Source organism: Aptenodytes forsteri, unplaced genomic scaffold (genome assembly GCF_000699145.1).
Source record: "Aptenodytes forsteri isolate BGI_AS27 unplaced genomic scaffold, ASM69914v1 Scaffold100, whole genome shotgun sequence".
NCBI lineage: Eukaryota > Metazoa > Chordata > Aves > Sphenisciformes > Spheniscidae > Aptenodytes > Aptenodytes forsteri.
The window spans coordinates 3574294-3601729 of NW_008796216.1; the positions used below are offsets into that span (position 1 = coordinate 3574294).

Below are 27436 nucleotides of genomic sequence, written 5' to 3' on the forward strand. Positions count from 1 at the left end.
TGTTGGGTTGACGGTTGGACTCGATGATCTTAGAGGTTTTTTCCAACCTTAATGATTCTATGATTCTATGATTCTAAGACCTTTAGGAATTACAGTGAAGACAATTAACTTTCCAACTATAGATATTACCAGAAAAATGTCAATTCACAATAAGAAGCTGCTGATCATGTCAAGTCCAAATAACTTCAGATCTTGCATCAGCAGGCTACAACAGGGGTAGAAGAGACAAAGTGGACCTAATAGTGTTTCATCTAGCCTTATCTTCTGCATACATTTCAAATTAGAGTAGTACATAAAATTGCTCTAAACTAGCCATTCCAGAATCCTGATATCATTATATGAAAAAAGTCTTCATAATGACATTAGGAAATGAGGATCACTTAGGAACACTCCCTGCATCCCAGGAGACATTCCAAGGAGCAATGAACAACAGAGGAGAGTGTCCTTCAGTCACTACTAAATTATTTATCCAAAATAGAAATTATTTCTCTAGAATAGAAATTGTACATCACCATAGTATTTTAGAATAAATGGATGAGAGTTTCTACTTAAAAAGATATTTTCACGAGTGTAAATGTTATAAGCATGCCTGGGTTTAGATCAGTATGTCAAGGAAAACAGCTTTATTTCAGTAAAATATATTTAGTTTGTTATAATTTGATCACATATCTTATATTCCACACTGTATATTGCTGTTTTAAAGTAACTTTATAGAACTTCATAAATACTTTATAAAAGCTTCAGCCACTGATGACAGCTTATTTTAATCCTAAATATGTCAATATAATTGAAATAATTTAATAAGTATTTGGTTATTTTATGAAACTTTGTCTTCCTTTTAGGTTTCTGTCTTTATCTTGCCCTCTCCATTTGTGGGTTCTTTCTATGTATGTCTTTATTTTCATGGGAAGGATCTGGGCAGCCTGCTCCTGCAAACCTAAGTTCATGTCTAACCTAGGCAGTACACATGTTCCCCTTGTAGCCTTCAAAACACACAAGTCTTCAGATGAATAATATAATTTTGTCATTTACTTTAGGATGTTTTTGTGTTAGGCATCAAGAATATAGGTATGAGTTGGTTGTCCAAGTTGAGTGGTCACAGTCAATTTGTAGGCTATGGTCAAATTAATGACTTAGATTTTTTTTTTAATTTGGTGTTTTTGTTTTTGTTTTGCTTGTTTGTTTGTTTTTAAGTCAGATACACAAACTCACTCAAATTAAAAGAAATAACTGCTCAGTGTCTTAGAAAAATTTCATTCTGGTCACAACATAATTGTAAGTATTGTTGAGAGCCACTGTGTGGCATTGTTTCTTGTTATTTCAGAAGGGTTGTAGGTGTTAAATTGGTTGCAGTAACTTATGATGAAAAACAAAGCAGTAAATGTATGCAACAGATAACTGTAGAAAAGACAGGAATTAATCATTTAAACTAATCCTTTATATTCATGGTTTTTTTTCTCCCAAAGTGTGACAGAATAAATAACAATTATTTTCACAGCCACCAGCAAGTCCAATCAAAATGTGCTTTGTTGCATTTCTAATATGTACAACAGTAGGAAGAATAAATATTCCCACTATTTGATTGAATTCCTTTTAATCTTAATGAACAAAGGAAACAACTATCCAAACAGTATGGTTCAAAAATGTGCCTGTTTAATTCAATTGCATTTGTGGGCACTGATGTTTCAAGCTTGGTCTTAAAATATCATTTATTAATTCAGTAGTAGTTTCAATATTTTCTTTAATATACAAACAACAAAAAAAAAGTCTGGAAATAATAAGTGTTTGCTCATACAGCATGCTGATTGAACCTCTCAGTTGAAGTCAGATTTGTTTTAGTAAGAACTGAATATATGATACATATAGATAAACATGTAGATTTAGGCCACAAATGTCTATAAGTTTATGTGTGAACATATCCAAATGTAATGATTAGAATGAAAATATTTCAGTAAAAATCTTGTTTTTTCCAATCAATATTTTAATAGTGTCATCTAGCCTTATTACCTTGAATTAGGATATATGGCACAATTCAGCATCATTCTTTTTGTGAGCTTTTGTTTTACCACTATACCAAGATAATGTAATATGTGTGAGAACATAAGCTTACTTTTAATTACTGTCTCCTTTTCTGAAGCTTCTCTATTAAATGTTTTCAAGTGCTAAAGTTTCTCAGGAGCTGAAATAATGGATTCACTGGTGTGGGGACTAGAGAACAATGACTATCTTTTGTAGTACTTCTCTATCATAAAGATCTCTAATAAATTCAAAGATAAAAATCAGACTAGCAGAGAAGAAAATGTATTCTTCTAAGTAGCATATTGTTTTTTGTAGGTCCAGATTAAGATCTTTCATGCAATTCGATCTTTAATGCGGCTCTTCAGTGCAGCAATCTTTCCTTTTTCCCTGTATTAAAGCAGGTGTGAATCATAAATATGCCATTTTTAATTTAGCAGGTCCTGATCCTATCAGTATGTCTATACAATTTACTAGCTGTTGACATGAATCTGACCCCTCCTGCAGTAATTCATTGAGATAAATGCATTTTGTCGGCTGGTGACTGAAACATGCAGTTTTGGAAGGGAAGGCTTGGGTTTTGATATACAACATCATCAAAATGGAAAGAACAATTCACTCCAGCTTGATGTTTGTAATATAATAATGAACAATATGTTTCAGTTAGCCACACAGGGGTGGGAGGGAGGATTTCAAAAAAGAAAGCCTGACGACTTTTGGTCAAGCTGTCAAGAAATTCTTGTGTTGTTCAGTTTGCAGCTTTCTGAAATGGACACTAATGGGCATTCACATTGTCAGATATGCCAGCAAGGATTTTCTTTCTGCCAGCAATGGCAGTGATTTTGGGACAGAATTTGAGGTAATTGTAGACATGTATGTAATTATGGAAGTGAGGCATATTTGTCTTATGTCACAGCGGAGCCAAGAAAGTATTTAGCAGGCAGTAAGTGGAAGAAGGTCAGGGAGAGGGTTATCATTCTTGACATTGATGTGTTCTCTCTTGTACTGCATAGCAGAAGCTGAGGTCTGAAGAGCATGCACTAAGCAATCCTTGTCCTTTTTTGACTGCTTGGACTTGACATTTAACATGTTTTCCCTTTATTACTGACTGTTCACATACAACCTAATTTAATGTATTTCAGAGTTTCTGAATATTTAAGTTCTCTAATTTGTCCCTGGATACCAAAATTTGTTTGCTTTCTCTCAAGCATTCTTTAGATTTTTGGACCAGTTCTAATGAAACTAGTTATCTAACTAAACTAGTTATCTAACTAAACTAGGCTAGTATTATGTAATGATTAGAATGATGAGGGTGAGGATTCACAATAGTGTTTGACTCTGTTTCCAACTTCCTCTTTGCTTTTGGGGAGGTAATATTGCTTCTTAATGTCAGGTATATCAAATAAAGTCAATTATGAGTGGGTTTTGTATAGTGTTTTGTGATATTCTAATAGAATATTCTATATTATAAATTGTATCATCAGACCAAAGAAGTAGTATATACAAAGTAATATACAAAGTATAAGCAGCTAGCAGAAAGAAAAAGTTTCTACGAGGTTACTAGAATCTGTTAAAGATAAAATACGTAGTGTAATACCGTATCTAACAGTTGCACAGAAAATCACTTTGAAGATTTTCTTTTGATCACAGTCTATTTAAATTCTGTATGCTATTTAACTAATTAGAAAAAGAGCTATATTACAAGCACATTATTAGTATTGCTATGCAGTCACTGTTATTTGTTTCTGTTACTCAGAAAAAACTGCAAAAGTAACTTTATTCATACAGATCTAAGACTGCAGGCCTGTAACTCTCAGCACACAGGAATGCTAAGTTCAATCAAAATACAAATTTCTTGAGTACAGGAAGTGAACCTCAAATTTATATTCACAGAATTCAGCAAGTACATTGCTATCTATAAGCAATTTAGTCACAATGTCTTTGTTAGGTGCTTATTTATTTAATATTGGTGAGTTTGGAGCAGATCTTTTTAAATTTTATTTTCTATTCAAGAGTGAGAAGAGTAAGGAAATGCAGAAATAAGGCTTGGTTCACTTAAGTTGTGTCTGAACACTAGATTCTCAAATTAGTAAACAATAGTCTATATGATGAAGTTTGAATTATTGAAATAAGATGTTGCCCTTCACTTAATGCTGGAGCAAACAGTTTGTGTGGATGCAAATCACAGCTACTTAGTACCTATACTCAAAGAAATTTTCCAGACATGGATACATTTATGGTATTGTGGAATACAGAGCGGTTGACCAAAAGAATGATACTAGGAAACTGCAACAAAACCAAAACCAAAACCATTGAAGTTAATGATGATATCCTCATGCCTATTTGGAACATTACAGTTCTACGTAACGACCACACATGAAGTCCCTAGTGGCCACATGAAGTCACCATAACACCATTTGAAAGTTGATTATATTGGTAGAACACTAAAATTTTTAAATTCTGTAGTAGAAATTGCTGAAAATCTTTAAAGTACATTTAGATATTTTCTGAAATTATACATTCTAGTACACAAAGGAACTACTTCGGGGAGATCCTGTAGCTTGCAACTATTAAATAAATCTTTATGTGCTAATTAGAAAATATTTAGTTTAATAACTTTTGCATCTGTTGTTATGAAGACTGCACTTCATACCTTGATAGCTGTCACTCAACATTAGAATGACTTGCCATTATCACTGTTCATTCCTGAAAAAAGTGAAATGTAGTAAGACTCAAGGGCACAGGACATAGAAAGAACATACAGGATTATGGAACATATATCCAGGAAAGAAAAAAAATGGCTTGGCAATCACAATTTCAAGTGAAAGTATAAAAGCTATTTCAAACTTCTGTGTGCTTCATTAGGAAAGATACATTTACTTCAACTAAATCTTGAGCTGCAAAAAACTGACTGGAAGTGGGTGAAGTGGGAAACACAAAATTCTTATGTGTGTATTTAAAATTTGTAAGGTATTTATAATTGAGTGAGAAATGTAGATCCATAAAGGTTTAGGGCATAAAGTTAAAACCCTGTCTGTTTCAAAATGTGCAAACAGCATTATCTGAAATAAAATTGTACTTCCGTAGAAAGAGTAGGGTCTCGGTGAATAATATCAGATATTTTTTCATGATGAACCATCTGGAACAACAGACTCCAAAATGTCAAATATCAGAGTAAAGCCAAATATCATGTAATTTCTGTACTAAACACTCTGTCAAGTTACACTTACTGTCACCAAAGGGGTTAGATTTCATAAGAAGACAATGAGAGTTGTAGCTTTTAGTCAGTTACTTTTTTATACAAGTCAACTGAAGGACACAGAGTATCACATTCAGGAAAATATTATTTTTGTCTGATTTTTACAGAATTTTGCGCTAATAAATTCTAAAGATCTGTTCTCACACATTGTGAAAATAATTTCCATTCTGTTCTGGCTTCTACACATCATATTTTAATAAAATATAGCAGTTAAATATTTATGTTTCAGTAGTAACTTTCTCTAATTAATAAATGACTTCACTTTTAAGATTATACATTTTAAATTGATTTTTGGCTTCAAAGAAAGTTTTTAATTTTATAAGGGGTATGAGATTCTGTCTTCAGACCATAAACCGACAAACTAATTCTGCTCATCCTTCTGTTTGCAAAGAAAATCTTAAAAGCACAGAATTATTGAATCTAATCAGCAGTTTCTCATCTGTCTTGTTCATTTGGAGCATTTTAGCTTAGATAGAAGAGATGATATTTAATTTTCAGTTGTACTGACTAACAAACTCCTTAGATAAGCACACAAGGAAAAAAAAAAGAAAAATTATATGCACTTGGCAAAAAGCAGAAGCTAGTACTTCAGGTTGCCAAATTTAGATGAACACATTTGATAAATTACTGATCATGGACAGTCTTTGTAAAACTAATCTTCTGTTTGCTAACACCTGACTTAAAAATAGTTAAGAACAGACTGTCCTGTCACACCTATGCAAAGACTTAGTTTTGGGTTAAGAATGCTAAATTTCAAATGTCTGAACTTCTTCATAGTCAATGGAGTCGTCTAAACATAAGGAACACCCCTGGCCTTTAGCTGCTGTTCCAAAAGGCTCTACCACCTAACCTCAGTAGTTCTGCTCATCTATTGTTGAAAAGAGAGAATATGCATACAGTGTATTCCTTCTTCTCTCCATTTCCTTCACAAGGATAATAAAGAAAAAAAAAAAGGCTGTTTAATATACTAGAATTACCATACTGGTTGAAGACAATAAAATGGCATAATATGTGATCATGACATAGTAATTGGTACAATCACAATATGTAATCTTTGTGTTTCAGTCATACCACTTGTATTCTGCAGTGCAGTTCTGAAAACTTCTGTGTTTTAAACAAAACTTCAGTTTAATGTTGCAATAAATTTTTAATTAATGTTCTCTTAAAAAACCCAATGCTGTGGAAAGAATTCATTAGAGCAGAGAATATCAATGAAGAGCTGTTGTCTACTTATTTATGTTTTTTCAATCTTTGTGTTTACTTTCCTCAGCTGTAGGCCTTGCTGCCTGTCCAGAACCAGTAATTCCTAGCAATGGGATCAAATCAGGAGATAGATATATGGTGAATGATGTTTTGTCATTTCAGTGTGAGCCAGGATATACATTACAGGTATTTCTTTCTTTCTTTTTTCTTTGAATTATACAATGTGGAATAATCACAACAAAATGGCAATAAACCCACCCAAAACCTGCATTAATGAAGAATCTGTAGTGTGTCCATAGAGGTGATTTAAGTAGAGCCTATGTGAGCACTCCCCCATTATAAAGCTATGAGTGTGTAGCATGTCTGGCCCTCAGTAAATCTGGTCTGACAAATCTTGCTTTAGATTAACATATCATTGAGCAGTAAAAACCATCAAAATGGACAATGAAATAACTTGGTTAAAATGTTTTCTTTTGAAGAATCTGTAGTGTGTCCATAGAGGTGATTTAAGTAGAGCCTATGTGAGCACTCCCCCATTATAAAGCTATGAGTGTGTAGCATGTCTGGCCCTCAGTAAATCTGGTCTGACAAATCTTGCTTTAGATTAACATATCATTGAGCAGTAAAAACCATCAAAATGGACAATGAAATAACTTGGTTAAAATGTTTTCTTTAGAAAATTATTTTAGTACTATGCTTATTGAAACTGTACTATGTTTTTCCATTTTTGGAAGTGGCTCCTTTAGGTGAAATTTTAACCACAGTAGTAGAAATACATCATGGGATTTCGTATTCTGCTCAGAAATTGTAGAATTTAGTTTCTAAAGTAAATTTTATTCATGCTAAATCTACTCTTAGAAATCTTTCAAGTAAAGAAATATTACAAATTAGTTCACAGATTGGGGATGTTCACTGTTCAGACACTGGTTTAGTTTCCCATGGTAGACATGTTATTGAGTTGCTGTTTGTAAATGTCACAGCACTATGTAAATCTAAGACTGAAATCTTTTGCCTTTCTTCATTAGTTCCTCTAATTCTTTTACATATATTCCACCACTGGTGAGATACATTGAAAACATCTGAGTTCAGAATCTTTTGGGTGGTAATAGGTCTCACTCAAGACAATGTAAAAGCATACCATGGTATCAGAGAAAGCAAAGCATCACAACTTCTGCTCCAGAGAAGGATAAAGTCATGGCTCCCTGTCTGATGTTTGCCAATTCAGTGCTCCCTCAGTATGTATAGGCTTATTCTTTGGTCTCAGTATTCCTTACCATTCTCCTAAAATTCAGACAGGATTCAGACTGAACATCTTAGCTCTAGGCTAGCTGTGGGAACACCTGCACTTGAAAAGTCTCTTCAGGTAATCAGCAAAATGCTTACCTTTTCGGTCAAGTCTTTAACCTAATCCATGCTCTTTACATTTATAGCATGACTTGAAACAGCCTGTATCAGAAGCATCCCATATCCATAGCAAAAATATTCTGTCATATATGTATTCTACTAATTAGAAAAGATTCAAGTCTTGTGCACAATAAAGCCTGCTCTATCCATCCTGAGCACTCGCTGCTCATTTAATGGTTCAAGGATTGCTTACAAGCCAGCTGAGTTTCATACATATACTCCTTAAGTTTTTCTCTTTCCAGCAAAAGAAAATTTAATATTATTTTGAAAATACCTACTGGTTTAAAACCTTTAACTTTTGGACTTCATTAACTTTAATTTCCCTATTTCATCTCTCCCTTACAGTATCCTTTGTAGGTAGCAGTAATGACAGTAAGAAAATGAAAGACATACAAGATTTGATATCATATTTTTATTATATGGTCACTTCAAAAAGACTGGCTGTCATTAAAGCTTGACTCCCAAATAGATTCTGACTTCCATTTAAAGACTGCTAATGAACCATTAACCTTTTTCTATTTCAAAATAGCATTAATTTAAGTATATGATGAAATGCCATACTCTATAGCCAAGGCAAAGGTATGTGAACTGAAATTTGATCTTCAGTGCTATCAATTTGTTAGAATGGGGTGCTGGCGTGTTTTTGGCCTAGATGAAGTATCACAGTTCAGTAATTATCACAAGCCAGAGACTATTCCCAATAGGCTGTTTGCATCATGACACTTTGTTTTGGAGATGAATTTGGAAGAAAAAAGTTAAAGAGGTAGATATACAAAAGAATGTGCATTTGAACTCAAGGCTAGAAAACAAGCCCAAGCACTTCCACTAGTACAGATGTAGCTTATATGTTCTTATAGTCCTTTTTTGTATGCGTTGAGCTAAATTTATTATTATTAATCCCTAGACTCAGGCCATTCTATTTTAATGCAGAATCTATCTGGAAGTCAGCCTATAATAAACTTGGTTACACAACAATAAATGTAATTGTATTTTAGGAGTTGTTGGATTAAATCAAAAGTAATCTCTTTTTTGCTTCTTTGAGAAAGATTCCTATTTTGAATATTTGTAGAAAAGCTGTGTGGAATTCTTTATGTATTTTTATTCCGTTCCACCCTATGGGGAAAGGCTCAGGATCTGATGGTGATGCTGGTAGGCCTGTCATATAATTGCTGTTCATATAATTGCCAATAAGTGCTTAGCATCTCGTTACTGTGATCCAGGCCACTGCTTCTGAGCCATTAAGACTGAAATATATATAGGCGAACATCTGATTGTTGGGTAAGCCTATAGCAGTGATCTGATAGAAAAAAAGTGAAAAGCTTACCCTATACTGTTTCCTCTGGAGATGGAATAGCATCTAATTCAATTTAGTCCATCTAAAAGCCAGCTATCTGATCTGAATTAGCTGTTTAGGCTGTCATTGTGACACTAGAGATAAACAGCCACACATTTCCAAGGGCTGATTCATACTAAGATTTTGTGTTAGAACAGGTACCTTACTCTGAAAGTATTGTCTTTCTTCACTGGTTAGGACATCAGAAGGTTAACATGGGTATCTAACTTTTAAATGCTCAGGTATGGTGGGGTGACTCCTACTTGTATTGCCCATCATATTGCACACTCTTCTCTCCCTACCTTTTCAACTATGAAACATCTGAATTTTGCATATGAAAAAAGGGGATGATTCCATTTTTATGACATGGATTAGAAATAGATAAACCCTCAAGATACAGCACCATTGAATTTTCTGTCCGTACTTAAAATAGTACTGCTGAAATATTGAGGTGGAGTTATAACAGTAGAATATGAATACTTGAGAAGTAGTTGGAATGAGTACAGGAAACCTTTTGAAGATACACATTGTTAGCCCTGAACTGATGCTTTGGATCTATTTTTACTTAGAAAAAAATCAGAAATGTGAGTTCATAAATACAGTATTATTATAAAACAATCATGTATTTGTGAGGAAGAAATCTGCACATAAGAAACAGATCTGTGTTAATGCTAAACTTTAATACACTGTGTATATCACTATCATAAAACCACACAATGTCTCTTGTCTGTATGCGGGTCTTTTCTGTAGTTCTTGAATATGACTAACTGCACTTTTGTTTTTGTACTTACAGGGATTCTGTAATGAAATACTTTCTTAATATTTCATAGCATATTGCTCCCTAACTGTACTTCTTACCTCTATTTCCTCTATACAAATTTAATCCTATACTGTGGAATCTGACTTATAGAAAAACTAGTTTCATGATCTTGTCTAAAGTGTAAAACAATGACATTCAGTATCCAAATTCAACAGAAAAGAGTTTGAATATTTTCAAAATATTAATGAGGATTTCTATGCTGTATGGACTCTGCTGTAAGAAAGTGCATACACATGTATGTATAGTATGTTGCTCAGACAGGACAAGTAAAAATGGTTCTAAATTAACAAGAATAATGAAAATAATGTTCTACGAGGCGCAGTATGTTTGCTATTCAACAAGTATAGATCAGCATAACTTTGCAGATCCTTTTTTTTTTTTTTTTTCACTCTAGCTGTGAATTTACCCTCAGTCTTTAGAGAACATATTCACAGCTAGCAATAACAATCAGGTGTGGATTAGTTTATAATTGAGACTTACCAGAAAAGTTACAGAGCTCAAACTACTACCTGGAGATGCATAAGAAAGGTAATTGCTAGCTGTAGGATTAAGTGTCTCCCCCCAGGAGGGGACTTTAAAAGACCGAAATCAGAGTGTGTTCTTGTTGGGAAGAGGCTTGAAGCCAGAGGAATCATTTAATTTTATTTTTCAAAAGATCTTTTATAACCCATTTTACTTTTTTTCCTGACTATGGTAGTTAAATTATGGCTTCCCCCTGACTCACATCAGAGACATGCAATCATAGAAGACTAGGAAGAGAGAATAAAATAAAACAGGGAATATTTCAAGTAACTAAGATTACACAATAAGTGCATGCACATTTTTCCTACTTAGAAAATCAGAAATGTGAGTTCATAAATTCAGTATTATTATAAAACAATCATGTATTTGTGAGGAAGAAATCTGCACATAAGAAACAGATCTGTGTTAATGCTAAACTTTAATACACTGTGTATATCACTATCATAAAACCACACAATGTCTCTTGTCTGTATGCGGGTCTTTTCTGTAGTTCTTGAATATGACTAACTGCACTTTTGTTTTTGTACTTACAGGGATTCTGTAATGAAATACTTTCTTAATATTTCATAGCATATTGCTCCCTAACTGTACTTCTTACCTCTATTTCCTCTATACAAATTTAATCCTATACTGTGGAATCTGACTTATAGAAAAACTAGTTTCATGATCTTGTCTAAAGTGTAAAACAATGACATTCAGTATCCAAATTCAACAGAAAAGAGTTTGAATATTTTCAAAATATTAATGAGGATTTCTATGCTGTATGGACTCTGCTGTAAGAAAGTGCATACACATGTATGTATAGTATGTTGCTCAGACAGGACAAGTAAAAATGGTTCTAAATTAACAAGAATAATGAAAATAATGTTCTACGAGGCGCAGTATGTTTGCTATTCAACAAGTATAGATCAGCATAACTTTGCAGATCCTTTTTTTTTTTTTTTTTCACTCTAGCTGTGAATTTACCCTCAGTCTTTAGAGAACATATTCACAGCTAGCAATAACAATCAGGTGTGGATTAGTTTATAATTGAGACTTACCAGAAAAGTTACAGAGCTCAAACTACTACCTGGAGATGCATAAGAAAGGTAATTGCTAGCTGTAGGATTAAGTGTCTCCCCCCAGGAGGGGACTTTAAAAGACCGAAATCAGAGTGTGTTCTTGTTGGGAAGAGGCTTGAAGCCAGAGGAATCATTTAATTTTATTTTTCAAAAGATCTTTTATAACCCATTTTACATTTTTTCCTGACTATATGGTAGTTAAATTATGGCTTCCCCCTGACTCAACATCAGAGAATGCAATCATAGAAGACTAGGAAGAGAGAATAAAATAAAACAGGGAATATTTCAAGTAACTAAGATTACACAATAAGTGCATGCACATTTTTCCTTTAAAATAAAAAGGTTCCTTAAAAAAAAAAGTATTTTATTGAATTGTTATCAATTTGTAGCATTTTTATAAGAAAAAGACTAATTTAAATTTTCATAATTTTAATGAAAACTGATTTTTTTTTTTTCTTCCAAACAATTTTTGGAAAAGCTTCAGTTTGTCTTTCAGAAGCTGATTGTCTAAATATACTTAACAAAATGATTAATTAATATAATTTTATTCTGTACAATTCTATATGAACTTTATTCAAGGTAGTATGTGTAGTTTCTTTTTTGTAAACATACCAAATGATGTGGAAATAATTTCATCAAATGGATTTTCTTTTACTGCAGTTTACTTATTCTATCTTTTTCTTATTTTTATGAGAATTTGATTGCTATGGAAAAATAATATTTAAATAAATCTTCATATTATATTGATAAAATGTGCTACCTTACTGAATATTAGACTCTTAATACACTTAATAAAAATAAACAAGAGATGTTAAGTGATTTGCCCAAGTTTGTATATCCAAATGACTAAAACAGGAACTAAACCTTGCTATCAGTCCCATGTCTCAATCTTTATATCAGACTCTCTCACTCCTGCCAGTTTATTCAGCTTCCACATTCCAACAGCAGAATGTATAACCTGAGTTCCTCAGAGGACAGAATTGACAAAAAAAACTTTTGTTTGTGCTACTGTTAAGTTTTCAGCTTGAACTGTTACCAGTGCAAGCAAAGCTGGGAGCATTTTACAGTTGGTCCTGGGCAGCCACCCTGACATATGTGGGAACAGGCTTTGCAGATCACTTCCACCTACCACATGATTCTGCTTGGTTCTTGTGATGTTTCTTAAAAATAGGCAGAGTAAATTAAACATGACAGCTAAATAAAGAGGCACTTGTACTTTTATAGCTGTCTGCCAAGATGTTGCATGTATGCAGTGGGTCATGTTGTGAGGCCATGTGAGAGTTCAAGGCCTGCTGGTAATTGTGGATGACTGTCTTGGTGTGGTCCACATCCTTACCTTCTGTAGCAAGCAGAGGTAGAACAAATTCCTCTCTGGGTCTGTACTACTCACTCAGAGCAATGGTTGATTCACTCCAGATTGCAGCCTGAAAATGAACTAGTATGCTTGTACTGTGGATGAGAACCCTGGAATTGAAATAGGGAGTGAACCAGTTTGACTGTATGAATGCATGCAGTCAGATGCCTCTGTCTTGTAACCAGCCTTATATTTAGTCAAAAATGTGAAGAGGTTTTCAAGTTATCAAACAAGAGTGTTTTAGAACATTTATCCAGTAGAAAAATAAGAACATAAAACCTGAAGTATTTGAAAATAAAGTTTAACAAATTCATAAAAGTAATTATAATGCAGTTGGTTGACATAAGAAAAGACACAGATAAGATGATCCAGGTCCTCTGAAGCTCTGCCTTCCTGGAAAGTCCCATAGTGAGTATCTGTAATCTAATATTTTACACTTTCCAAACAGGGCCGTTCTCATATTTCTTGTATGCCAGGAACAGTTCGACGCTGGAACTATCCATCTCCTCTCTGCATTGGTATGGACACTTCCTTGATTTCAGTGTGTTCTGAACATCAGTCAGAAGAAACGCCTTTGTCATGTCTATTGTTCCTTCACTTAATTCTGTTTCATTCAAAACTTTTTTGAGTTTCCATTTGTATTTATGAAATACAGAAAAATTACAATAATTTTTTTCTTTATATATAGTGTATATGCTATTTAAAAAAAAATTGTGAGAGTGGGCAAAGGAGGAAACCCAGATGTTTACTGTTGTTTAGCTTGACCTGAATATTCTGCTCTGAATGAGGCTGAATCTTCTTCAGAAGGGAGAGGTAGTTAACACAATCCTTTTGCAGCATGCTCAGCTTGGAGAACCTTCTCAAGAACAAGGCAGGTCATGCAGGGAGCTGAGGAGACTACTCAAAGAAGCAGGCGGTCTGTCTGCAGTGGAGAGCAGCTCTGAAGCCAAGACTTCAGGGGTGGTGGAATGAAAAAGAGTTTTAGGGATCCAGAAAAGTCTGGCTCTTTTCATCTGAGAAAGCTTTTAAATGATGCTGAGTTAAAAAGCAAAGCTAAAAAGAATTTCCCTTTCGAGCACACTAAGACCTTACCCAACAGATCTGAGTTTTCCCTGTGTAGATAATAATCTTGTTCTACTGTATTGTTTCTTGATTAAACAAAGTTTAAGAAAGTCAACATTCTGGTGTCTTTTGGCATGTTTATTTCAAGAAAAAGCAGGAATGGAAGGGAGAGAAGCACAGCTCTATCATGACGTTCTGTCATTTCAGCTTTGAAATGCATTCTTCAGTGAATGTTTTTAACTTCAATATTCAGTCAGCAACAGCTGTTTCTTTTAGCTTCATATATATGAGGAATTTAAAAGACTGGGATGATATCGAGCAATATTAATGTGAAATGGTTTTAAAGATTCCTTTTCAAGATGGGCCAATATATTATTTTGTATTGTCAACTTCTACAGAAGCAGTCATTTCTGATTAATATGAAAGCAGTGCAGTTCCTTCAAATCAATTTTATGCTCATTGATTTTTTTTTTTTTCCTTTAGTTCATGAAATTTTGCTGTCCTGGAAGCTAAAATACCCCCAAGAAAACAAACAAACCCTTAAAACGTGACCCCCTCCTCCCCCACCTCCAACCATTAAAATGTTGATTTTTCTAGAAATGCAAACCAAAATCTGTTCTTTTCACTAAATAATGTATTTAACATTGCAGAGAGGTAGAGATATTTGAGAAGTTTGAGACTGATTTCTCAGCTTTTTAGTGGAGTATTTCCTATTTTGATGCAATTTCTTGTGTCGTCTAACCAGTAGATTATTTTCATTTTTTCAGTACAATTATCACAACGCACAGTATCACAATTCTGTTACCAGATCATACATCACTGTAACACCTGGCATGATGACTCATAGGCTTTAAAGTAGTGATTCCTCAAATAATAAATATAAATTACAAGATTTTAATTTGATTTTTTCCTATTTTGATGCAATTTCTTGTGTCGTCTAACCAGTAGATTATTTTCATTTTTTCAGTACAATTATCACAACGCACAGTATCACAATTCTGTTACCAGATCATACATCACTGTAACACCTGGCATGATGACTCATAGGCTTTAAAGTAGTGATTCCTCAAATAATAAATATAAATTACAAGATTTTAATTTGATTTCTTGAAGTTACTCTTCCTTCATATTATTGTCCTAGCGAAGGTATAAACTCAGCCACTTTTTTACAAGTTGCTTCACATATTTATAGTTTAGCTTTATGTCATCCTAAATGATGCAAATGGCTTTTCAATCTCCAAACACATGAATTTTCTGAAGAATAGCATACAGATAGTAAGCAAAGTGTATTTTTAGCTATATTAACTAGCAGATCCACAGCTGCATCATGGATCAGTGTCATAATTCAGTTTAATTCCATATTTGTTCCTCTGATTATGAAGGCTATCTCAACATAGCACCAGACTTTTTTAACTGTAATTGTCAAGCTGAGACAATGGGTTACCCAGTCTATACGTGCAACTACACATTTGCAGTAAAATCACATTGAACATATTGCATTAAGTAAGCATTTTGCTCTAACCCAAATTCTCTTTCTTTTTTTTTTCCTCCTTCATAAGGAATGTTTTGACTGTGATAAATTTCACTGCTTGGGGGTCATGGGGATAAAATGGAAAACCCGTTTTTGAAATTAATCATATTCCAAATATTAAGAAATAATATTATTAAAAGATACAGTGACTTTGTATCTATTTTTAATAGCTAAATGTGGTGGAACACTGACAAACATGGGTGGTGTGATCCTGAGCCCAGGTTTTCCTGGAAATTACCCTAGTAACTTAGATTGTACATGGAAAATTTTATTGCCTATTGGATATGGTAAGTAAACTTATATCTGAAAAGCAATTATTTGTAATCATCAGATTTAAATATATATAAGAATATTCTAATTTCTAGTATGAAATAGATGTTATCCAGTGAATGTATTGTGAAGCCCTTACATAATTATGTGCTATCTTTTGATTTGAAAATGGTTGGGAGTTTAAAAATATATCTTTGTCAAAGCAACTTGTTATTTGTAAAACTCAGCCTGTCTCAGAATCTGATTTCAGAGCAAACGAAATTGGCTGCATGAAGATATATCAGATGAAATAGATAACGTAACTTCTAGATTAATTAGTGTTAATTACTTCTGTTTAATGTCCTTTCATTGTCCCCCAAGTGACATTTTAAAAGTATTTCTTATGTACTATGAAAATGGACAAAACCTCATTTCTAGCACTATGAATTTGGTTAAAAACATTCTAAAACTATATTCCAAATACCAGGTAACAGTTGCCAACTTAGAAACTTTCTAGGTTTGCATTAAATCTATTGTCATACGGAAAATATCTTCACAAATAAATAATAATTAGATAGAGAAGGTCATAATGGATAATAAGGGATCTATAAGTGCATGTATAAAACACAATCTTCTATCATTATCAGAAGTAAAAGAGGAATAAATTTTCTTGCTGTGAAACATTATGCCCCATACTGTGAATTCAGTGCTAGTACTCAAATAAGAAAATTAATTTTAAAAGCTTATCATTAAATTCACTATACCCATGTCTGGAAATGAATTTATTTTCTATTTTCTGTGCTTTCCACTGCATTCATAAGATTTTTTTTTTTTTTTTTTGTAGTGAGATGTACTACTTACATAAAGTGTAATTCTATGTAAGAGTTAAATGATGCTGAGTTAAAAAGCAAAGCTAAAAAGAATTTCCCTTTCAAGCACACTAAGACCTTACTCAACAGATCTGAGTTTTCCCTGTGTAGATAATAATCTTGTTCTACATGGTTAAAACCATGTAAGGGTACTGTGCACTCCTTTATTTACAATTTATTTAGAATAGCGCCCTTTATGAGCGTGTACCTGGTAAAACTGATTCATCATAGTTATGGATAGCCTTAGTAGCCTTAGATATCCTTATAGCCTTAGGATGACCATAGACAGGACATCCTTGGCTAATTTTGTCATTCTAAAGTTACATTTGCAGAAAATACAAATGATAAGCAACTATTCTGGAGCGATGTCATCCTAATTAGGCTACTACAATACTGACTTTTAAAAACAGTCCTTCATATTTCTCAGAGTTGCTCTTTTTCTTTAAGCTTTTCCATGTAGACAATGTTTCATGGATTAATTATGCAAGAGTGTCTTGTATCTTATTATTATCCCTCTCAATTCTCAGAAAGTCTCTGGTAGTGGTAATCCTATAAATAGAAAAGATTATGATTCTGTCTGGCAAGGGATTTAACAGGTGTTCATACCATTGATCCATCATTGCTTTCAAAAATACTGGAAGAGGACATTTTTTGCCATAAAGTTGCTACAGGGATCTTTTTCCCAAGTTTTTGTTAGATAATCCACAGATAATGCGTTTATACCAGGTTTAAACATCGTGATTGATGTGATGTCTCACAGACAACTTCCACTGCAAAATCCTGGATACTATTTTAGTTACAAGTATAAACTTGTCTATCTAAGAGCTGTTTCTCTACACTCATTCTATTGTGTCAAAATAAATACATGAAATCACTGAAACATAGCAAACAGTTCCAAAATTGAATAATGCTCCAGGATTTTTTTTTTTGGAAGGATTTTAGTGTGGTACTGATTGAGTTAAGATTTTAGCACTGTGCACAAAAACTGATCCAGAGGACACTCATGAACACGTAATGATTGATTCAAATTCCACTGAAATAATTAACCTCACAGTCACTTCATCTCCCAGTAAGTATTCTTTTATTCCCATCCATTTATTCAAACTTTGTAACTGAATGAAGCCCATGACATTATTGACTTCGTGTAAGCTCACAGGTGTGCTTAAACAAAGACCAACAATAGAATTGTGGGAGCTAAATTTGTCCCAAAGTACAGTGCTCTCTTCATTACATGAAAAGATACTGATCATGTAAAAGAAGACACTATTAAAATCCAAACATTTTAAACAGATGGAAAGTACATCTTTTCAAGTGAGTTGCAGTGATTTTGCAATGATTGCAGGTAGCTGTTAATTGATTAACATTTGTAAAAAAGATTAACCCAGCTTGGAATTCTCATTACTTAGAGTCTATTCAGGTGAGAGAGGAAATCCTGTTGAGATTGGAGCAGGAAGTAGTATAATTACAGTTTGACCAGATGATTTATTTTCTGTAGCTATCAGTTTTATTCTGTATAATTTTATGTAAGAAATTATTTAGTGTAGAAAACTTTGACATATCAAATTGACAATTGTAACTGGTATAAACTTAGAATTAAGGCTTGAGTGACACATACAGTATGTCCTCTAATTGAAATTAACGTCTTGAGTGACACACAGTATGTCCTCTAATTGAAATTAACGTCTCTGAAAAACCTTTAGAAAAAAAGTATGTTTTTGTTTCTGCTTAAAATGTGGCTATTTTAGGCAGTTTAAGTTTTTAAAAGTTACTGGTATATCTACTTTTTACTTTTAAAATACAAAGCTTTTCTGTACTGAATATTTACAAATAGTTGTGTTAATTCCTTCTAGTAATTAAATAAGAATGATTCAATTTTAAAGGTACTCTGTGGCTCATCAGAGACTATTTCAGAACAACAGGCTACTGTTATTTAAATACCTAAACACTGTGTTTGGGTCTATATACATATGTCAAATTGAATTATCTGCTTGTCACTTTAGCTACTTAAGTATAACATTAAGTGGCTGCTCAATTCTTTAGAATTGCATGCTGCTGACATCCAGTCTCTAGTGGGAATCACTAAATGCTGATATTGAAGTCAAGATGTTTCTGAGCTGCCTGGTGTCCTACCTCATCTTAAATCCTGAGAGCACTGTAAAATTAGTGACTTTGCTCAAGTCAGACTAACCGTACCAGACACCATACAAGAGATGGCTGATATTGTGACTTTGGTATGTTCTGTATGTGTCTCTCTATTGATAGCATCAGAATAAGTTTTCTTATTCAGCAGCTGAAATACTTGTTTTCACATCTCCCATTCTGTATAGGTCAGAGAAGGTACTAGAGCTAAATAACCCTTATTCTTACGAGTGTTATATAACAGTTTATTCAGTAGTTTAGTTTCTCCTGTAGCAAAAAAAAAAAAAAAAAAATCCATTTTATACAAATTATTAGATATCAAACCACAGAGGCAAAGAAAGGAGCTGTAGAGCAAGACTGAGTGAATGACTTACCCTGGTGATTAGTCTATAAGGTACTCTCCTGGAATGAAGAATATGTCTCTACTGCTATTTAAGAACGTCAGGCAGAGAGTTAAGGCATTGAATATTTCACATTGCTTTGTTGGCTCATTCAGTAATTCTGTTTTATTCCATTCCAGCTAGTTCTTCATAGTCTACCAGAGCAAGCTTAGGCCCAAGCAGTGTGGTTGCAAGTTACTTGGTACTACTTGGCTTTTGAACCAGGGGTTCATCCCCCATCCCTCTTTTGATATTATATATATACATAATTTGAGAAGCCTGATTCTGAGTCCTTCACTGACTGCTGTGAAGTCCTTCATTCTGACTACTTCACACATGAAGTAGTGCCAGAACTTAAAAACAGCTGTTACCATGAGATCATGCTTATACTTCTGACTGTTCAGCATTTTGGGAGTCATCTCTCTCCCTTTGATTTTGTGAGAAAGTCCTGGTTCAGCCGCCTTGAGTTCCAGAGGGGGTTTGTGGTAAATGATCATGAGTAAGTACCTGTCACCAGTCTGATGTTCAGTGCATCTTATAGTGCTGCATAAAGAGTAGAATGGCTCTAAGGACACACTGTCCCAAGCTGGAGGGAAGAGGAGGCATATATAGGTTGCTTGGGTCAGGAAAAACAGGGTAGAGTAGGTAGTTGGAACTAGGTAGGTGAAATTCTGCCTCCAAAAGGTCACTCTGTTAGTAACCTTCCTGGGTGCTGAGCTGATCCTGAGCCTCTAGGAGAGGCTTAGCCCAGCTACAGTAATGATCTTTCGGCAGAGTCCTGACTGTGCCGTGACACAGCAGGATTTGTGGTGTGCCCCTCCCTTGAGTGTTTCTGTTGGCTGGTTTAGGAACCTGACAAATATCTGGTTGTTGACACTGTGACTTCGTTTCATTGGTCCCTTCCTGTGCGGTTATGATATTTATTGGAAACCAAAAAATTAGAAGCTCCAACTCTTACAATACTTAGTGGCTATGTCCTTAATTTAAGCATCCCACTTTGAATGGTGACTAAAATATAAATATTGTGCCTATAACATTTATTATGTAATTTTTTTTTTGTATTTGCATGCTGTAGCAACAAGAGTTATAAAAACTCTCTTTTTAATTTTTCTTTCTTTCTCACTGCTTGCAGGTGCACACATTCAGTTTCTGAATTTCTCTACTGAAGCAAATCATGATTTCCTTGAAAAACAGAATGGGCCTTACCACACCAGCTCAATGATCGGCCAGTTTAGTGGAATGGAACTCCCATCACCCTTGCTAAGTACTACTCATGAAACGCTTGTCCACTTTTTCTGTGATCACTCAGAAAACAGGCAAGGATTTAAGTTGACATACCAAGGTAAGCAGGAACCAGCACAATGAACTTCATGGTTAAAAAGGAAAGATAAAATTTTTAATTTTTTTTTTTTAATTTTTAAAAATATGTTAAGCATCTGCTATGTAGCATTTTTAAGTCTGTGGATTGTTTAATCCATAGGTTGCACTTTTTTACAACTGAAATTGTGTTGAAATGGAATCTTTATTTTACTGATGTAAAATCCTGAAGCCAAGTTGATGTTATTTGCCAAAGGTCACATAGCTGATACCCCTTTCCATCCCATTAATGTGTACTGTTACTGGAAAATACTGCTAATATTCACTGTCTTGATTTACAATTTAGAAAATCTTGTTATATTTAATGTAATGAATGAGAATTTCAAAATACAGTATGAGTTATTTCAAATATTCAGGTGAAAATTTTTATAATTCTTATATTTTGATGGTCTAGACTTAAGTGAAAATTAGCAGAAAATGAAAAGACACCAGATAACACACATTCTGTATCTGTATTTTCAATTACATATATTCAGTATTTGAACGTGTGAACTTTTTGTGGTCCTTACTGTTGGCTTTTTTCTTCATCTTCACTGTTTGCTTGTCTTTTTCCCTATTAGTGACAATAAAACAGCATTAATTCATGCATATTTCTAAAATGTTAAAATAGTCTTACTGAAAACCGTTGAGCCCCACTGCAGGATCTGAATAGTTTAACAAAATGGAACAGCTGGTTGAATTCTCATCTAACTGCAGTGAGGGAGATTCATGCCACCTTATTCTAGGCTATTAATTTAGATAGCTTGGTTAGGTTTTCATATATATGTATATAAGCCTATATGCTTGTATAAACATGTATGTGTTGTGGGTTAATCCCAGTGGACAGTTAAGCACCACACAGCTGCTCATTCACTTCCTCCCACCCCCAGTGAGATGGGGGGAAGAGGAAAGGAATAGTAAAAGCAAGAAAACTTGGGGGCCAAGACAAAAACCATTGTTTAAAAAGTGATGGATAAGGGGAAGAAGAGAGAAAGAAAACAAAACAAAACAAAACAAGTGATGCAAAGGCAATCACTCATCACATCCCACAGGCAGACCAATGCCCAGCCTGTTCCCAAGCAAAAGATGGCTAATATCCCTAAACCCCCTGTTTTCCCTTTTATTGCTGAGCATGATTTTATATGGTATGGAATATCTCTTTGGTGAGTTCAGGTCATCTGCCTGGTTGTATCCCCTCCCAACCTATTGCGCACTCCCAGTCTATTCCCTGGTGAGGCAGAGTGAGAAACAGAGATGGCCTTGAAGCTGTCCAAGCACTGTTCAGCAAAAGCCAGAACATTAGTGTGTTATCAGTATTGTTTTGGTCACAAATCTAAAACACAGCACCATATGAGCTGCTATGAAGAAAACTAACTCTGTCATAGCCAGGCCCAGTACAGTATTTATTTGCATACATGCATATCTACAGTTATAGTTAGATCATATCTACAGAGTCAATAGATAGAGAGGAAAAATCTTCTGGCAGATGATTCTGAGCACCTGGATTAGGTTAATGCTTGTAAAGCATGCCCACGAAGAAGTCACATCTCTCTATTGCCTGTGGAGTTTTGTTCTGTCACATAGTCTTAGAAGTAGGGAATACTCTCACAACATCACACCCACCTAGTGTGATTTTTATTCTGAGCAGTCAAGGGCAATTGTGATTGGACAGATGACTCTTTTTAGAATTTTCTGGAAAGAAAGAAAAGTGGCAAATTGCAGAAATGCCAAATAAATAAAGAACAAAGCCATGTGGTATGTTTTCTGTATATTCTCCAGTGCTCTGTTCTGGTTCTAATTAGTGTGTTTTTCTTTATATAAGAAGCCCTTCCTTAATAGTATTGGGTCTTTATAGGCTCATCTGCATGTGATTAACTCCTGTCTAACAGCATTTTCTGTCATGAAATTAATAGTTAAATCTTACATTGTTTGTACACTGTATAATACATTCTTCTAGAAACAATGTTCCAGCTTGCTCAGCAAGGATTTGCGTTCCCTTTAAAAGAAAGCACACATTCATATTTTAACAGTCTATGACAGTTTCAGCAGGGTGACAAGGAGACAGGTTCAGTTTGCTTTTTAATCATCATAATACTTAGCTTTTTGTATCTTTATCTCTTCTTGTGTTCATGTATCAAAATATATTTAATGTATATGGTATTCTATGGTTTTGGCAAGGACAGTGATGTTTCTTTATGTTTAAGGAAATGATAGTCCAGATCAAAGGAAAAGATGGCATAGAATTGGAAAAAAAAATTGTATATATTTTGATTAGCTCATGACATAATGCAGTTGACACAGATCCACTTCAAACTCCTCCAATCATTGGTCAGTGCTTGGGTCTGTTTTCACTTAGAGCCCAGTACCTGATCCCAGTGACACAATTGGTACTGCAAGACTACTGTGACATCAGATGTGATGCAAATTACCTGTGGTTATCAATTCAATTTTTCCTTTAAAGTAGCAAGAAGTTCTTCAGATCCAGTCACAATGTTTTGATAAAACTGACGATAGAGGTCTGTATCTCTATCTATATCAACAATGTGTGCTCACAGCCCAGAAAGCCAACCATATCCTGGGCTGCATCCAAAGAAGCGTGGCCAGCAGGTTGAGGGAGGTGATTCCGCCCCCTACTCCACTCTGGTGAGACCCCACCTGGAGTACTTCATCCGGCTCTGGAGCCCTCAGCACAAGAAAGACACAGACCTGCTAGAGCAGGTCCAGAGGAGGGCCAGAAAAATAATCAGAGGGCTGGAACACTTATCCTATGAAGAAAGGCTGAGAGAGTTGGGGTTGTTCAGCCTGGAGAGGAGAAGGCTTTGGGGAAACCGTATTGAGGCCTTTCAGTACTTAAAGGGGACATATAAGAAAGATGGGGACAGACTTTTTAGTAGGGCCTGAGACTAGATATAAGGAAGAATTTTTTTACGCTGAGGGTGGTGAGACACTGGCACAGGTTGCCCAGAAAGGTGGTGGATGCCCCATCCCTGGAAGTGTTCAAAGTCAGGTTGGACGGCGCTTTGAGCAACCTGATCTAGTTGAAGATGTCCCTGCCCACGGCAGAGAGGTTGGACTAGGTGACCTTTAAAGGTCCCTTCCAACCCAAACATTTTATGATTCTAGGATTCTATGATAACTATACTTAGCCTGTCTCAGACAAATTTATTTACCTTTAATTTATTCCATATATTTAAGCAATGTTTGCTTATCACTGCAGACAGAAAGACTCTGTAATCTGTGCTACAGTTTATAGAACTACAACTGCAGGAAAATGTATTGCTATAATTTGTCTATCCTTTTATTTATTTTATTCATTTAGCCAATATTGTTTGTTTCCCATTAGAGCAATTTAGTATGCTCAGCAATAGGAAACTGAGCCCGGGGAATCATTCACATGGTATTCAAGTGCAGCTAAGAAGATTACATGTATGTTCAGAAGTTAAGCTGATTGCCATAACCCATGGTCTAAAAATCAGATGAAATCTTGGGCTTATTGAAGCTAACAGTTGTGTCAATTATTTCAGTCAAACCACAACTTCACTTTTTATCTTTTTGCTTGTTACAGGCACCATTCCCTTTATTCATCCATGGTAAACTGCTGAAAGAATTTTTTATGATCTATGTCCAGTCTGGGGTTGCCATTAAAATGGTAACTTTCATAATTCAGAAATCCATGATATTAATGCATGAAGTTTATTCCATATTTTGAAAAGGTTTATGAATTATGCTCATAATACCTCTTTTCTTCTATTGTTCCCTTCCCCACTGTGTCTAGTAGGATTATTTTGTCTGGTCAGAAGTAAATGGGAATATGGTGAAGAGGACAGCATACAAAAGAAACTGATATTTTTTGGTTCACTCTAAACCTTTCTTGTTAAAATCACTTGCTTTTTAGAGAAGTTACTTTCTTTCTGTGTCTCCCAATTGCAACTTGTCAGCTGACAACAAAAGTGTTATCAGGATTAACTCATTGACAATGTAAAATTTTATCCTATGATTTAAATAGAAGAAAAGCAATGCACCTAAAACCAGAACAATGTATTATGAAAAAATTAAAACTTTCATTAGATGGGCCTTATAATAAACATTTTTAAGTGACAAATATTGTGTAGTAGCATTCTCAGAATAAAACTGTCAAAAAAAGTATTGTTCATAGAAATTCAGAAACTTGTAGTAGTATTTTGCAAATATTTATATAAAGAATCCAGAAAAAAATTGTTCTCAAAACCAGTAATAATTTGATAAGAATCTCTTACTTTAGCAATTAGTCTAATAGTTATAATAGTAGACAGAAAATTCAGAACCAAGAAAGAGATACAGTTAAATGAATTGATATTTGAGTCATTCTAGTTTGAAATAAAAAATAAAACTAGTATTTATTACCTTGTTTCTCAAAATATATAATTATAGGTGTATTTGAATTACCAAATGCATATACATTTACCCAGTTTTATTTTCCCCATGAGTGAGAAGCAAAACAATTTGTCCAGTAAAGGCAACTCTTACAAGGTACTTATCGTTTATTGATTTTTTTTTTTTTAATGTGGAAAGTTGTTAACACTGATATGTTCAACTTTTAAGTGATTAGGATCTACCACCTAAGCTCACTCTACTGAGTTTCTAATTGGCTTATGTTCCCTCTTCCATCTACCTCCTTTTCTGCACTCTACAAACAGATATTGGTCTTTTGTTCTTTATAATTAAATATCTTGAATGTGTTTATTTTTCTTCATATAGCACAAATTCTCTCTGTTGCCTCTGAGATCCCAGATTGCACTAGCCATTTCTATTGCTAACATTTTTCCTTTGGCAATTCTTTCCAAGATTATCATATTTTATAGCTTCATATTATTAAGCACAAGTAACTTGCTCAGCACCATTTAGAACATGTAGGAAATTGTACTCTCAGTTCAAGATATTCATAATCTAAGAAGAACTTCTGGAAGTATTGTGTTTCATTGTATTCCTCTGGCATGCACTGACAGAAAATGCCAGTGGTTTACAACTGAGCAATTTTAATGGCTGCTTTATTTTTCTTCATACAAAGTATATGTTGCTTTTGATAGCTGACTTTTCCAGTCCCACACCTGTTGCCCTTGATATTTAGTTATCTTGTCTTCCAGATTGTCTCTGGATTTTCCTACTTCTTTTGATATTATACTTCTGTATTTCTCTCTCTTCCTCTTAGTCGGTCTGCAATTGCTGAAACTGGACTTAAAAAATAGTTCTTCACTACTCCAAAATGCTTTTCTTTCCTTCTCCTTTCTTTCCTGTTAGAAATTTTGTTTTCCTTTCAGTAAGTCAAACGTCAAATAAGTCTTAGACTGATTTGTTTGGATGACAAGACTTACACTGTTGTGATGTCTGAGTGTTATGCTTCTTGATATACTTCTGTTATGCAATTTTGAAACCATTGTCCAATTGCAGTCAAATTTCACAGTTCCTGGAAATGTTTGAAAAGCAATATTAGTAACGTGGATGAAAGAGTCCTGAAATAGGGCCCTTATTGAGAGGAAAGATGCAGCATCACTCCATAGATAGCAACTCAGTTTGGCTTGCTGGTTACCCAGTTGGAATATTCCTTGTCACAACTCATTTTAATACACACTGTGTCTTGTTTAACTGCTATTCATGGGATATAGATGTGGGAGGGACATAAAATGTGAGAGGTTGGCATGGATGTCACATTCAAAATCTTCTTAGGGGCAAAAGGAAACATATCATATACAGAAAGCTAAGAATTTATTTTTAGTCCAATTAATGCTTACACAGTTAAGTTGTCTAAGTCAGTTAACGCAGAACAAAATCATAAGCAATGCAGCTGAACTTGTTACGCAAAAACTTCTTCCTATCTACCCCATGTCTTTTGTATTATGTTTACCCTCCCAGTGCTCTTATGGAACCTAACATTGACAGCTTCTGTCTTTTTCATGTAGAACTGGAGAGACAGTCATAAACATCCCAAGCTCTTTGCTGGGAAATATATGATGTTCATGATAGGGATTTCTTACTCTTCAGTCTTGGGTTCCACTTGGATTGTTTTTTTTACATGTTTTGTTACCACAGTCTGCTTCTTTCTTACTGTTTCCCAGCCAAACTTTGAAAGTTGCTTTCCCCAACTTCAATGACTATAAGGGACTATCATTTGTTAAGCAGTGACTGCCAGGGCTTGCCAGGCCTTTAGCATACATGGTATTTGCAGAGCATAACCTGAAACATGTTAGGTAATAATCACTTGGCTGATAACAATTGTTAAAATGAGCTAAAATCAGCTCAGGCCAAGGCAGTCCAGACATATCTCAGATCTCTGAGATCTTGCAAAAGCCTATGGCATTTTACTCTGACAGAAAACTTATTTATTGTGTCTGAAGGGCTTGGAGATGTTGCAAATAAAGTAAGGTAATCCAGAAAAGGTTTAAACATTGCAGTGTCTGCTTATAAGAATGTAGTGCCAAGATGTAGGTAAACAGAAACTGTATAGATATTATGTATATATATAATAATATACATATAAACCCCCCCAGGCTTTGTTTGTTCAGCTGCTGACAAATCAATATACTGAATTCATCCATCCTCCTGACCAGGTAAACCTAACAGTTGCTAAACCAAACAAAATAGTCTTTTGAAGCCTATCAATAATAATTTACATGATTTCCAAGAAGCATATTTCAAAAGTATTTAATCTCTCAGGGCATCTTAAATAAAAGGGAACAAATAGTTGTCAGGACTAAGTAAAGATTGTATGTAAAATTGGAGGGTGTATACCAGTGCAAGCAGATGTAGCACACAAGCTGAATGCTGCAAAGAATTAGAGAGAACAAATTTATACTGAATATTTTAAAAAACCTATGTTTTGTCAATTTGTTTGCTTTTGTCCA

The 27436-nt window shown here is 34.4% G+C and overlaps 1 protein-coding gene across 1 annotated transcript in view; it reads left to right on the top strand.

The window, feature by feature from the left end:
- Positions 1–27436, top strand: part of CSMD1 (CUB and Sushi multiple domains 1) — a 1345565-nt gene that overhangs the window by 1156315 nt on the left and 161814 nt on the right. Inside the window, 4 exon segments of the mRNA XM_019474454.1 lie at positions 6546–6664; positions 13421–13490; positions 15736–15852; positions 20335–20544. Of these exon segments, the coding sequence (XP_019329999.1) occupies positions 6546–6664; positions 13421–13490; positions 15736–15852; positions 20335–20544 (516 nt within the window).